Source organism: Myiozetetes cayanensis, unplaced genomic scaffold (genome assembly GCF_022539395.1).
Source record: "Myiozetetes cayanensis isolate MyiCay16 unplaced genomic scaffold, myiCay2020 scf2-11, whole genome shotgun sequence".
Lineage (NCBI taxonomy): Eukaryota > Metazoa > Chordata > Aves > Passeriformes > Tyrannidae > Myiozetetes > Myiozetetes cayanensis.
The window spans coordinates 54,539,118-54,553,680 of record NW_026087411.1 but is presented as its reverse complement, the minus strand read 5'-3'; the positions used below and the strand labels follow the sequence as shown (position 1 = coordinate 54,553,680).

Here is a 14,563-nt window from a genome sequence, read left to right as displayed (position 1 = left end):
TGATGTCAAAATTGCTTCCCTGTAGTGGTTTTCAAACTGTATTTCTAAACATGGAAAAGTTGGTGCAACGCAGAAGTTTCTGAGGTTTTAAGAAAACCATTTCTTTGATAGAGTTTTGTATTTAATAAAATGTAATTTCCTTTTTGGAGTAATTAACTTACAAAGTGCTAGGGACTTTCCAGCCATGGGAAACCCTATCCTAAAGCTCATTTTAGCACAGACAGCTGCAGAACAAGTCTTACCTTCTTAGCTAGCTATCCGAAACATTGTCTAGAGTGCTGCTATTCCTGCCTTGACTGCAAGGGCAGAGCTGCAGCGAGTGTACTAGTCATGCTGAAATGTGTAAAATTACCATTTAAGCCAAAATAATGACATAACCCTCTGTGCAGTGTGTAATCCTAATAAGATTAAGCTTTACCAAAGAAAAACATAAAATATATAACCTAATAAAATCGTAATCTATTCTGTATAAACTGTATTATACATGTTTGGTGAATGGATTATATAAGTTTAATGAAATTACACTGTCTTATAAGCAGGATACAATAAGTAGTATAATGACAGCTTTTCTATCCACAATGCAAGAAAGTAAGGAAGAAGATGGGGATTATTAGAAAATGAGTTTAGTCCAAACAATTAACAAGATAAAGATAAAAATACAATAGTAATTTCTTAAATACTGCAACAATGATCTTTGTGCTACTTTGAGTGTTTTAGCCAAGATTAAAGTAAAATACACAGACATCTGAGAGGAAGATTGACATGGCATTGGAGAGGAATGGCACAGCTGAAATAATTGCAAAAGGTTTGAGAAAATTTGGCCTTTTCTCAGCATCTGGTCAAATTTTTGCTCATATTTCTTTGGTATATTGTGTGTTTGTCCATTCCATCTCTTCATTTGATACATGGTAGTGGATTCCAGGCTGTTAGCACTGCTGAGCCAGATGGCATACACTCTGTCATGCTGAGATCATGTTGGAAATGTCATCTATGCAACTCAACTGAGATATAGTAGCACTTTAACATTATTTTCTCAGTTATCCACTATGGAATTATTTTTGTTGTGGGTATTTTACCCGTGTAGAAAGGATAAAGATGCTTTTGTTGCCATCAAAAATTAAAGCATTTCCAAATATTTTTGACAGTGTACTAAATTTCAGCTTAGTTTGCTGCAGTAAGGAAGATTTGTCCTTATAGAAGTACTAAAAGTATTTAAACCCCTGCTTTTAAAACTATGTTAGCACAACCACATTACCTCTCCAGGAACTGTGTTGCATATTTTTGGAAACCATTAAGAAACAGTCAAGAATCATGCTAAGACAGAACGATCTGAGACTTACCCTCTCCCTTAAGTGTAACATAGTAAGGGATTTTCCTGGGTTAAGTGTAAGGACGATGGAGAGAGAAAGGAAGAGCCTGTCAAATTGCTTTTCTGTCTGTCCAGATTAAAGCACCTTTTGTTTTCCAGCAGGCAGAATTTTAAAAGGCATCTCTCCTCATGGAAACACAGCTTGGTCCCCATTCCACAGCTTCATAGTAGATGCTTAAGTACTTGGAGCTAAACAACATAGTACCTATAAAAACTAGACCCAAGAGTCAAATAGTTTTCTCTTTCATGCATAATAATTTCATCGTAGATTTTATTCTTTTGTGTATCTACAAAATCTCATTGGTTTAAAACCCCATCCTTGGTAACATTTGGACAGCACTGGTGGGCTTCAAAGAAAAAGACTGCAGAAGGTTATGTAGAAAGTAAAGGATTATATATAAAGGACTCCCTGAATTTACAGTATGTGGTAAGGCATTAGGCATGTTTTATGAGCTGATTGATATCATATGAGTAAACCATGAAAATGAAGTTAAATTTCCTACTAAGGACTAGTCTTAATATGCAACATCCTGGTTAGAGGAGCCATCCCCCCACTGAAGACTGTAAAGGGAGACATGAGTCATTTTTTTGGATGAAGGCAGTGCTAGATATTTATAAGGAGGTCCTTTTATCCAGTTACTGAGATTCTAATGGCTCTTCTGATAGAAATAAGTGTCATGTTTTTCTTTTGTAATTTAAGTTCTAATTTGTGTAAGTGAAAGAGAAAGGACGAATAGAAGAAATATTTATTTCAAGATTCCTAACCAGTTAACAACTCAAATAGATGGCATTTGCATTAACTATTCCTTTGGCTTATTCTGTTTTCATGCCCTTGTCCCTTACTTTTCTCCAGCTACTGGCTTTTGATGGGGCAGCACCATGTTCTTTTTCTGTGTTGAAGTTGCCTGGGATGTTGATGAAACCTACTGCAACAAACTAAGCAATCTAAAATGGCCATGGCACTGCAGCTGGTGTGGAAGAAGATGTGATATGAGGTCTGACTGCATGCCTCAATGCCAGTGAATCTTCCAGGCTGATGCTGCTCTTTTACCTCTGGCCTTTGAAATATGAGTCTTCTTCCCTATTCCGTGCACAGAAATAATGATTCAGAGTAGCACACAGTACTTTTTCATGGTGTTTGCACTTCAACTTTGGTTAATTGTAGGTTTAGTGGTTTCTATCACATTAGCTTGTATTTTAGTACTTAAAGGGCTGTTGCTTCTTGCATTTATTTCTTTATGCCTCTCTTTCATTTGTCTGTAGACACAAAGATTTGTCTTTTTCTTATCTAAAGTCTGTAGCTTCTCTAATACAAAGATTTAGCAGTTGATAACATATTGTCCAGCTTCTGCTTGCTATTGTAACTAACAACGGTGCAGCAAGGTGAGGAGAAGTGACAAGAATAAACGCAGTAGGAGTAATGATGGAATGGTGATGGACAAGAAGAATCTGTAGCTCCATGCAGTTGAGAACAGTGACATATTTACTAAGCAGCTACAACCCATGGCTTTGATCTGTAAGCACAGTGCATTTTATGTCAAAAATACTTTATTATTCTCTCCCTAACCTGGTCTTGCTCTGTATATTGCAAGTACGGGTAAGTGAGCTATTACAGGGTGCAGGCTTTCCACATGCACCTTTGTACAGCTCAATACACAACAACCCAAACCAAGCATAGTCCCGAAAGAGAGTCCAATCAGTTGCGTTTACAGCGTGTAAAACATCTGCCTTAAATTACTTCACAGTCTCTTAAAATACTTAATACTTCACAGTCTCTTAAAATATAGTTATCTTAACTGCTGAAACATAATTCATTTGTCATAGATATGATATCTATGACAATGATATCTAGAGGCTGGAGAAATTAAACTAAAGTGACACAAGTGAGAATGAACAGTAATAGATACTTCGAGGTTGTAAATAATTTTGCATTGTTTGGAGAGGAAAATCAGACCATGTTCAGTATATGCAGATTGTAAAATCTGAAATATGTAAGAAATGACAACTTTCATCAATTTGGTTTTGCATACCAGTAAAGCTAAACTTTCATCTTCTTGTGGAAAGCCACATGTTGTCTTAAGCCTGAGTGTTTTTTTGATGGGTCAGGTTAGGTCTGCCCCCGCATCCATGAGCTGGTGGCCTGTCCAGCTGGATGCCTGATGCCCCAGGGCTGGGGCAGCCACTGGCTGCCCTGCCCTGGCTGGGGATGGGATGGGCTCTGACTGCCTCCTGCCATTCCCATCTCCCACAGATCAGTAAGGCCCCCCTGACATCCTTGTGTGAATTAGTCATCTTATAATATGAGTTATGTTTTCAGACTCTTAAGTCCCTTTTTTAAATGCAGTCTTATGCTTCTCAGTGGAAGCTTACCTGGTAAGTGAGGTACAGGTATCTTATACAGGTATATGAGGACACACCAACACACACGTGCATGCACTGCATGTGCATTTTGGAGTATGTAAACGTTACTTAGTGCTTACTTTTTGGTTTTTTTGTGGATTTCATGGGTTTCACTCCCATGTTTTATTCTGTCAGTTCTGTCTATTTGCCAGCCTACACTGATGCCTTATTTTATAGAGGGGCACATGAAGTGCTGTTAATCTCAAAAATGACAACTTGAGGACAATGAATTTTTCATTTTCACAAGTAGGTAGAGGAAAAATTACCCATGAAAGTGGTAGTGCTTGCAGAGACTTCTCTACTACTTCTACCCTGAGCTCTAAGGAGTGCTTCTGATTACAAGAGTGAACTTGGAAGAGGATGAGTCTATCGACGCTGAAATCCTAGATTCAGTGAATTTGATGGGGAGTTTTCTGTCTTGGTAAGAGTAGTAACAGACTTTGCATGACCTCAGTTTGCAGAGATTTTGTCTGCACCATGGAGCACCATGGCATGGGGGAGAAGGGAATCTCCATGCCCTGAAAAAAAGGTTTGTGAGGAAATAGGTTTTCTGTTGAAATCTAACTAAAGTCAAATTAGGGGGAGTATGAGGAGGTCATTAGCTGCAATCCTGCAGAGAACGCCTTGTGAAAAAGTTGTCCTACTGAAGCAAGTCTTTATTTTCTTGTAGTAAACAGACTTGTACAATTAGTTTATTCTGATCATTTGTAAGGAACAATCTTTTCTGATATATAATCTGAATAGATTTCACTGTTTGAGAAGGTTTCTGGGCTGCTTGGTTTCATCTTCTGTTCATAGCTTTTTTTCTCCTGCAGTGACTTAACAAGTGTTTTCTCTGCTCTGAGTTTTTACTAACATACCTTTAGGTGGCCATTGTCATTACTTGTCATTACATTATCACATTACATTATCGGTTTAAAGGGACTGTAGTATCAACTGTAGTGGCGGTGGCCCCTGTAGGCTTCAGTGGAGAAAATGGGGTCAGCAGTAAGTTAGTATTTTATACTTATTCAGTTATTTTCTTGGGTTTGCATACTGTGCTTACAAGTTTCTGCTTCTATCACTGTTACACAGTGTAAGTAAGGTGTGTCTGTTTTCTGTTGAATTTGTCATTTTCTAAATCACTATTTTCCCTCAAGCTCTAGTTAGAGGAAAAAATGGAATTTATTTCCTCCCAAATGTTGTTCTTTCTTACATTTCCAAGGGGAAAAAAAAGTCATCTGTTTAACAAGTTGAGGATGTTTCATGTATAGTTTCATCACCTGCAGACTTTCAAAATAAGGCCCCTGTTTTGAAAATGTGATCCTAAATCTGAGGTAACACCAGGGCACCTTGGAGAACATTCTTTAGAGGTAGTTTCTACTCCCTTGCTGTGAACTTTTCACATCTGTTGGGAAGCATTCACACCAAGGAGCATGGACTTCAAAAATTAATTTAATACCATAAACCACCAGTAGCTGCAAGCTATGTTTTTCCTGTGCCACACCCACAAAGGATGTAAATTGTTACAGACTCCGACTGTTTAGTTAATGCTGCTTAGACTCATGTAGTTCTGAAGGTCTCCGTTTTAATCCTAGATGTTAGGAAGGTATCACAAGATTTTTCTTGCACATTCTAGAAAGGAAAGGAAGTACTAGAATGAATGTATGTACATTATTTGTATGAAGAAGCTGGAACTGTTCCTCTCTGAACACTGTACAATTTTTTCATTGTCTCTTAAGTGTTCTCAGTAAGGATGCAATTTTCTCCTATATGGATTTTCATTTGTTAATTTTTTTGTAGAATACTTTACTTCATACCTATTCTCTGAAGTCTTCGGTACTTTCTTTCCCTTTAGGAGTTTTCAGTTACTCCCCATGATATCATTATATTTTCCCTTGAAGCTCTGTGTTCATAACGGGATAATGGGGAGAGAAGCTGTTTGGTTTGTGATTGATTAGTGGATGTACGATTTCAATTCCCTTGGAAAGTGGGCGTGTGATAGTTTGACTCTGTGCTTCTTTTGAGAGGGACCATTTCAGGGAATTGTAGTTAGAGCTGCAAACAATCCATTAGTCACTCATCCAGCCCTGCCAGCATAATACTGTTCTCTGTAGTACATTATTGAGTGTTTTGTCCAATATTGGTTTGAGTGACTCAAGCCATGAGGCTTCTACCACTTCCTCTGAGAAACCATTTCATGGTCTGACAGACCTCACTGTTAGGAAATATTTCCTGGTACTCCGCCTAAACTTTTTAACACCCAGATTGATCTCATTAGTGTTAGGTATACTCTTTTTCCCAGTTCTGTCTTCTTTGACATTCACACTCTTGAGTGAATAGTAGATGATATCATATCTCCTCATAAGTCAAGCAAATGTATAATTAATTCTTCTATTTCTGCTCTCCAAATAGGCCATCTGTTTGGTGGAAAACAGGGCTGAGTATGGGAAGATTTTTTTCTTCTAAAGTGCTTTTTTCAAACAAATAACATGAAAAAGTGCATTAAGAGTTCTTACGTAGCTCCAAGAAGTCCCAACTTATATTTAAAAGGCTTTTCGGAAATTATGTAGAAGATGGTAACTTTTCCAGGAAGTCATTTGAAGTAGTAATACCTTTTTCTAGCACAATATACAGCTCTAGCGCTAGTAGTCTGTCACATTTCACAGCTTCAGGGAATGTTTTGTAATGTTGGTTCATCTATTTATCAAGCAAATTATATGTAGCTACAGCCTGGAGAGACGAGAGCAATGGCAGCAGAATTGCAGGAAGATCCAGGGGCCATTTGAATGTCTGTCATTCACGGCTTTACAGCCAGAATTTACAAGTATTTGAGTCATATAAGGATTGTTGAGGAAGGAAATGTGCTTTAATCCATCCAATCATTACACATCTCTGTATTTCTTTCTAGTAGCCAACATCTGTTTGGTATTTCTTTCCTTCTGTCCTTCCTACCTGCCTGCCTGCTTTATTATAGTGTAAATTCTGCAAAGATGTATGAACATAATAAATTGTATTTTGCAGAATCTGGGTATGTACTATTCTTATTTCTTATGGATGGTCTGCTACTTAGTCAGACTCTCCTAGTCAGGGCAACACTTAGATTTAAAAATAAGACTTCTAAACTAGTATGCCATGCTTGCTTTGAAAAACATGCAGTATGCATTTTAAGCATATGTTTATGTTTTTTGATTAATCACGGTGTAATTTGGGAACCAAGCCCATGTTTTGTTAAATTTTTTACCTAAGATTACCTGATGTGTGTGGTTTGTGACCCAGGCTTCCAGCTTGGGGAGTAAACAAGCTGTGTGCACTTCCTCTGAACTGTACTAGAAAGGATGTGTGGGTCCTCAGGCAAGAGCATTCCTGAGCTAACTTATTAAACTTTTACTAAGCTAATTAGGGAAGAAAAATGCAGTGATCAAACTCAGATTGAGTCAAGTTTGAACCAAATCAGTGGGTTCAGGTGATTAAACTAACAATTTAATATAATGCATAATCTTATGATATTGCACACAAATACGTAAATGCAAAGAAGGAACAAGGCAGGTAAATAGCAGTCCGCCATCAGGAAAGGAAAGTTAATAACTCCTGAGGCTTTCTCGTTCTGTCATTCACTATCTGAGATGAACTAGAGATAGATTTGCTGAAGCCTAGGCTGTGTGCTGTGTCTCTTGGGAAGTCTCAGGCACCTCCTTTGCCTCTGGGTGGAGTGTCTTGGGCAGGCAGAATTTCCAAGGGAGACCTCCTTTCACAAGGGAAAGAAACGCTCATCTCTTTTCTTTCCTTTCTTTTTACAGGGAGCATTCCTCACTTTTTCCGCCTCAGAGGCAAATGCAATGACTGTGGGGATGAGTTGTATGGAGTGACGCAGGAAGGGGTGGCTGCAGTTCAGTCCCCGGCGGGTGGCACATATCTGAGGTGAGGGTGGGAAGTCCAACCTCTGGAATGGTCCTTCCACTCACATTGGTTCCCCCCACAGATGAGGAGCAAAGTGCATGCAGGACTTTGAGTCTAGAAGCACACATGGCTTTTATGTGAATTAACTCTACCGATATTTAAGGAACTGAAGTATTCCCACTCCCCATGCCAATTCTGTGGCAATATTCCTCATATATGCCTGTGCCCAACCTGCTCTCTGCCAAAGATCTGGTCTTCTCTGTGTTCAAGAGTGTATTCACGTTCCACACAGGTTATCCAGGCTGTCTTCTTTGGGATTTGTGTCTTGACCGACCTGTCCAGTCTTCTCACCAGAGGAAATGACAGTCAAGAACAAGAGAGGCAGCTGAAAAAACTCATTTCCCTCCGTGACTGGATGATGGCTGTTCTAGCTTTCCCAGTTGGAGTGGTAAGTACAGTGTTAGTCAATGCATGTCCTTGGAAACTGGTGAATGATGTTACTTACTGATTGTCTTGAAATGCTTTCCCACCTCTATGCAAAAGACTATGCAGAAAGGGAAAAATGGTAGAGATGATTTTACTACTCTCTTGTTTTTCACAAATGTAAGGAAGCACAACGTACAGTGTGTTGCTGGAATAATGTTTGGATCATTAAAAAAAAATTATGTTATAATAGGAACTTGATTGTACAAGTAATTTCGAATCTGTATTGTACCACAGCATCCTGAGACTCAATTTAGACTTTTCCTGCACCACATATCATCAGGAGTAATGAAAGTGCTGACTGTGGCATGTTTTACACCATAATGACCTGATGGGAGTTTGGGCTGTAAGCCATTTTGACGTGGGCAAGAAGGGAAACAAAAGTCCAGGTCGTTCCCTGTTAAACCCATGGGGATTGCAGAACTGACTAAATTGGTGTAGGAAAAAAGGATTCTGTCAGTAATGTGAAAAACCATACAGAATGTATGAAAAAAATACGATTTTTACATGTCTTTTTCAAAAGAAAACTATTCTTTGGATCAGGTCCTGCTCCACTGGGACATTGCACATCACTTACACTGGCGAGAGGTGCTGAATGTCTCTACGTGTCTCACACCACACACTGAAAGCAGCTGAAAATCCAGAATTTCATGAGTTTTTACATAGAAGTATAATATGTGTCAGTCTAGTTCTAAGTTACATTAGGTTACATTACAAAAATGTGTGAACATTTCATTAGAAGTATTGCTTTTATTGTAATTCAGGATCAATCTTTAATTCTTTTTTTTTTTTTAAATTTCAATGTACAATCATTCAAAATGAATTCACTAGAACCAATTTTTTTTCCATGGTAGGACTATTAGAAAGCTGCATGTGGTCTTTAAAGTTGTACTGTCTCACAAAAGCTGATCATTAACTGTCAATTAACAGTAGTTTACATATCAGTCTATCATTCATAATTTCATATATTCAGAGATGCTTCATTAAAATTTGATTTCACCGTTTATGTGGAATTTCACAATAAGTGAAGAAATACAGAATACTTCTGCAAAGTTACAAAAGGCAAAGCATATATGAAACACTGCAGGTACTTCTTTCATAAAAACACCGCTGGTAGCCTTCCCTTACTGTACTTGCTGACCTACCTTTTGGGAGCTGCCACAATTCATGTTGGAATAGCAGACTAGTTTTCCAGCCATGGTAGAAGAAACTGGATCAACTAATATAGTTATTAGAAGATCCCTTCATTAACAAGATTGCAAATATATATTTAATGGGTGCAGAGATTTATATGTTAATGTAAATCACACCCCTCTGGATTCAGGGTTTCCTTCCTGCCACTGGTATACCTCTGTACTGCTGTCTCTGTGTTCCTCCACTCCTGCAGTGCCCCTGACCTTGAAACTTTTCAAGATTTTGGAGAATTTTAGCTTCACTTTATCTTGGCAAGTCTGCGCATTTCTTTCAGGCGCTTCTTCTCTTGCCACCTGTAAGCATGGAATCCAGCTAGCCATTACCTGCACTACAGCTATTGTTGTGCAACATTTACAAGTTAGCAGTTTCCAAGAGATATGTTGCATACCTGGAGCTATCTATTTTCCCAAGGGTTTCATACAAGAACAACTTCTGTCTTAAACAAACAAACAAACAAATGCAGAAAATAGTATAGCTGTGCTCATTGGACAGGTGCTCTCCATTTCCAAATGTGACCTTTCTGTGGTGAGAGGGAGCAATTAATTGCCACGTATTATTTCACTTTACTTCTTACAAATAAAGCCTAAAAAGGTTGTTTTCATTGTTATTTCTACTCCTGACTACTGGGAGACAAACAGCAATACTTCATAACTTAACACTGGTCTCAGCTCCTTCCTGAAACCCGATCCTCTCCAGCAACAGAGGAGATCTCGCCACACACAGCTACCACTTGCCAAAGCCTGCCCAGTGCCTGAGGCACTGCTGGCCACTGGGGACTTTGCTTCCATGGGATTAGGGGTAGGAAGAGTTCAGGGCCTTAAAGTAGCAAATGTCTAACACTGGCTTTGTTGTCTGAAGATCTGTTTTTGTGTAAGAAAAAACCCAGTGAAATTTTGCTATGATGGAGGTTCTTGTTAGAAGGAAGTTTTTAAACATCAAGAGTGTCTGCGGAAAAAAAGGTAAAAGTTCCCTTGTTTCTCATATTCTGTTAACAGCTTCCTCACTCAAAAAAAAAAAAAAAAAAAAAAAAGAATTTGAAGTGCAAATCTTTCCTTGAGACTCACCCACCTAACTCTCCATGGAGCTTCTCAGTGGTTCCCAGTAGTGACACAATGGAACCTTCAGACATAAAAATTGGGTGGATGTGAATAAAATCGTTGTTGGGTTCTAACATAACAGCAGTGGTCATGCTTAAGTACTTGTCAGTTACCTTAACATCTAAATTATTTTTATTGTTTAGTGTTTTACACAGGGTATGTTTAGGGAATAGTGCAAATACTGAGGAACATTTTAAAGCCTACTAACTGTAGTTTTTCAAGAGCAATTCATCACATTTTTTCTTTTATTTTCTGCTTACTGAAGCCCTTGAGATGATTTGTTCTGAAAAACAGATGAGAAAAGGGTTTCCACTCCCTAGTCAAACAATGGAGTGTGAAAAGAAATGTAACAAAGTAAAGTTTTTCATTCTTAGTACTTCCTAAAAAAGTATTACATATAAACCATCTGGGAAGTCTGACCACCAACCTCCTCCCACCTTCCAAAGGAGGGAAAATAACCAGCCCAAGGGGAAATACTCACTTTGGGTGGCTTTGCAACAAATCAAATCTTGCAAACAAATTAAATCTTGTAAAATCTGTGCAGCAAATCACGTCTCTCCAGTGTTGTGATATGCATTGTATATCTTCACGGGCTCAGATAAAACTGAATTGCCAACCTACTATTTTGATCAGAAGCATTAAGAAATAAACATGAACCTCTTTTAAGGACATAATGATTACTGTTTACTTATTGTTGCTTTTTTTAATAGGACTCTTAAGAGAATGAAATCAGAAATCAAAGCCTTGTGCCATGAAAAGTCTGTGGGCACTTCCTAGTCCTTTTTTAGTTTAATTTAAGCCTGTGATACTATTCAAATGCCTTCCATGGAAGAAAATTGCTTGCATAGGCATTTTAGAAGTTCATCACCAATTCTCATCTATAATTACTTACACTTGCCATCCCTTTATCCATGTAAAGGAGACACATATTGGGAGTAATTTGCACTGCTAGAGAAATGTGAAACATGCTTAAAAGTCAGAGACGTTCACCAGTGGTTTAGACTACCCCTGGTTTTTTCTGTTTGTTTGACATAGATCACTAGGTTGCCAACTTTCTGTGGTTAATTGCTATTTCGTGTAAACTGTATATGGTTTTATCAATACGTTTCTTGTAATTTGTACAAAACAGGAGGAAGAGATAAAACAAGCATTTCTAGTTTTTTAAGACTGTTTAATAGAAATAGGAGGAAGAACAAGAATTGAAATTATTACACATTAAAAGAGAGATTGCTGCCTAGAAAATTACAAACTCTACCGTAAACTAAAAAAAAGCTACCGTAGCTTTGTTTGGGTCTGAGTTCTGGATTTTAACCTTATCTGTTGTGACAAGGTGACTCGTGATGGGAACATTAGCGCATGGTGGTGCAATTGTCTCCTGAAGTCTATTCTCCGAGAGGGGTCTTCCCAGATTTTTATTTCTCACTCCTTGTGATTTCCTTCATTGACTCTTTTCAAATCCATTTCGCATATCGCTGTGCTAGCATAGATCCCACCTAAAGCCAGTACCATGCCAATTTGTTCTTACTGTGGTTTCTGCCTTCAGCAACACTTTTCTTCTAAATGTAGTGCCTTTAACCCTCAAAAAAGCTCACCAACAATATATTTACTCTCACTGTTAACCACAAGTGTCTTGAGGGATAGCCAAAAAGCTTACCTTTAAGTATATTTAGAACAAATTGTGTCAAGGTCATAAGGGCTTTTTGTCTTTGTCATGAGGCCATCCAGGAAATGACTGAACTGAACTGGGCAGCCAAAACCAAAAACACATAGTGTAGGAAAATAAAGTTCCACTGGGTTCACTCTTCGTTTGCATAACATTTCTTGGTTGGACTCACGTAAAAGTGCTAATTATACAATTCTTTTCATTGGCTTTACTTTCTTAGTTTCTCTTTGCTTCTATTTGTGGTGCTTTGCCAAGCCACTTGATTTCTCTTTTGAATCACCATCCATTTCCTAACTTGTCCTTTAAAGTTTTTCCCTTAGCAGGGCCACATGCTCTTCTCATGCCCTCTGAAACTTCAGAGACAGAGGACAAACACTCAAGGAATATATCCTTAAGTGGGGGGCCAGCATTTTGTTTTCAGCCTTATTTTTTTTTCTGCTGCTGTGTATTTGTTTAGCATTCTTTCAGATGCTTGTAATAAGTGAACTATTCCATAGTTTCGGTTTCCAAGGTCTACTTGCAAAGTTGAGGTTCGGTTTGGTCTGTAATGACCAGGACCCTAGATAGGTAATCATTAGAGACAAATAGAATCATTACAGACCCTAGATAGGTTAAGTAGCAAAAGAACAACTCTTATATGTTGCTTAACCTTATGTTTAACAAAGTAATTGCTGTCTTTGGAAAGCTGGCAATTGTAGGAGGCTCCTGTGCAAAGAAGTGTAAAAGCAATTGCTGATGCCTGTTCTCTTCCTTGAATTTCACACCTTGAGTTTGTCTGAAGAGGAAGTGGAAGGGTGACATTTGTACCATTTTACCATGGGAACAAAAGAAAATAAAATATTTGGCTCCCTGAAATTTATCTGCTGCGTATGAGCAGCCTGTTCAGGCTGGCACGTGAGGGTAGTACTGTCGCCAGTATAGGCTGCAGGCTGGCGTGTGAGGGTAGTACTAGTAGTACAGCCACAAGGAAGGCAGCACAAACATAAGAGGTGCAGTTTTATTTGAGCCTTACGTAGGCAGCGTAACAAAGCAGCTCACTTGTATCATGGTCTGGCACTGCATGATCGTGTGTGATCTTAGCAAAGCCCAGCCCAAATGAAAGTCTATCAGTAGCAAAATGTAAGCATAGTATAGGTTATTTAAAAGTACCAGACCAACAGTTGCTCATTAATCAAAGTAAACAAATTCAGAAGCTGCCAAAGTAACGATGTAGAAAGTCCTTATTATACTTACTTTTATCCAAACAGTTCATTTTTATAGTTCATTTTATCCAAGTGAACTAATTGTAAGGAAAGGTAATGTGAACCATTTAAAGACTGGAAGGAATCTTCCCCAAGGAGTTGCATTGGTCTCATGTCGGGTCATCCTCTGGGACAGGTTAGTTCTGTAACACATTGGGTTTTGCGCACTTCCTTTACCTTATGTCTGCCCTGTGATAGTGCTTTGCTAAGCAGCGTTCGCCGTCTGTAGTTCCAGATGGTTGCAACCAGCTAGGCTGATCCTTTTCCATCCATTGGCTGACTTTGGTTAAGGGACAGATGGCATGTTCCCTCTTTTCTTATGTTTACCTCCTTGGCAAAGCCTATTGTTTTATTCTGCTCCACACAAAAATCACAGGTCAAAGCATGCCAGCTTTGTCGTATTCAGTGTAATAAAGTTCAACCTAATTCTGTGTGATTTTTCTTCCTGTAGGACTTCTTTGGAAAACATTATCTGTCTTGGTCTTCATATGCCTGAGATGTTTTTATGTCCCAGTTGGTCTTAGCAGGTTCTCAGAGACCCACTGTGATAATGCATGACTTCTAGGAAGCCTATAGAGAAGAGGATACTTTGCTTCCATTTTTCCTGCTGTTCAGCTATTCATATCTTGGCACTTATGTGTCAGCAGGTGCGTAAAGAGCTAGGCTGTGCCAGTGCCAAGACTGGCCCAGAAGAGAGATTTCTTGTGGTGTACTTTACACTTGCAATATTTTTTGGGCTGTCCATCATAACCTTTCTTTTTTTTTTCTGGCCTCTGTGCACTAGTCAAATAGCTCAAGTTCATTCTGAGCACCAATAGCTTTCATAACAGATGGACAACTGTGTTGGAAACCAAGAAACTATGTACTGTATGCACACTGAGTGTACACTGAGCCAGTGTACTGGTTCAGGTCATTCACATAACTGGCTGGCCGAAGTCTGCATGTCTGTGGTTAGAAAAAGGTGCCATTGATTAACTGCAAACCTCAATTTTAACTTTCCAGAGTCAGAAGCAGTAGGAAACAACTTAGGCCTACACTATTGCACACACTTGATCTTGCTGTGTTCACCCCATATTTCTTTCACTTTCTTTTACTGACCCCCTAAATTATCTGTAAGATCATGAGCCACATCAGTTTGGACGTAACTGAATACTTCCCTTCTGATCTCAATGAATGCCCTATCTGTTGGCTCTCAAACTTCAGACTTGGACTTACTGTTACTGTGTAGAGATCCCCT

At 38.7% G+C, this 14,563-nt stretch overlaps 1 protein-coding gene across 3 annotated transcripts in view; it reads left to right on the top strand.

The window, feature by feature from the left end:
• The window catches only part of AIG1 (androgen induced 1), a 119,843-nt gene that overhangs the window by 28,607 nt on the left and 76,673 nt on the right, over positions 1–14,563 (top strand). Inside the window, exons 2-3 of one of the 3 annotated variants that reach the window (XR_007629127.1) lie at positions 7,549–7,669; positions 7,941–8,086. Coding sequence is in view for 2 of the 3 variants with exons in the window: in XM_050316868.1 (XP_050172825.1) it covers positions 7,941–8,096 (156 nt within the window). In the remaining variant the exon portion in view is untranslated. Of the gene's footprint in view, positions 1–7,548; positions 7,670–7,940; positions 8,097–14,563 lie in introns of those variants that run through there. The other 2 variants (XM_050316869.1, XM_050316868.1) reach the window with 2 other exon arrangements.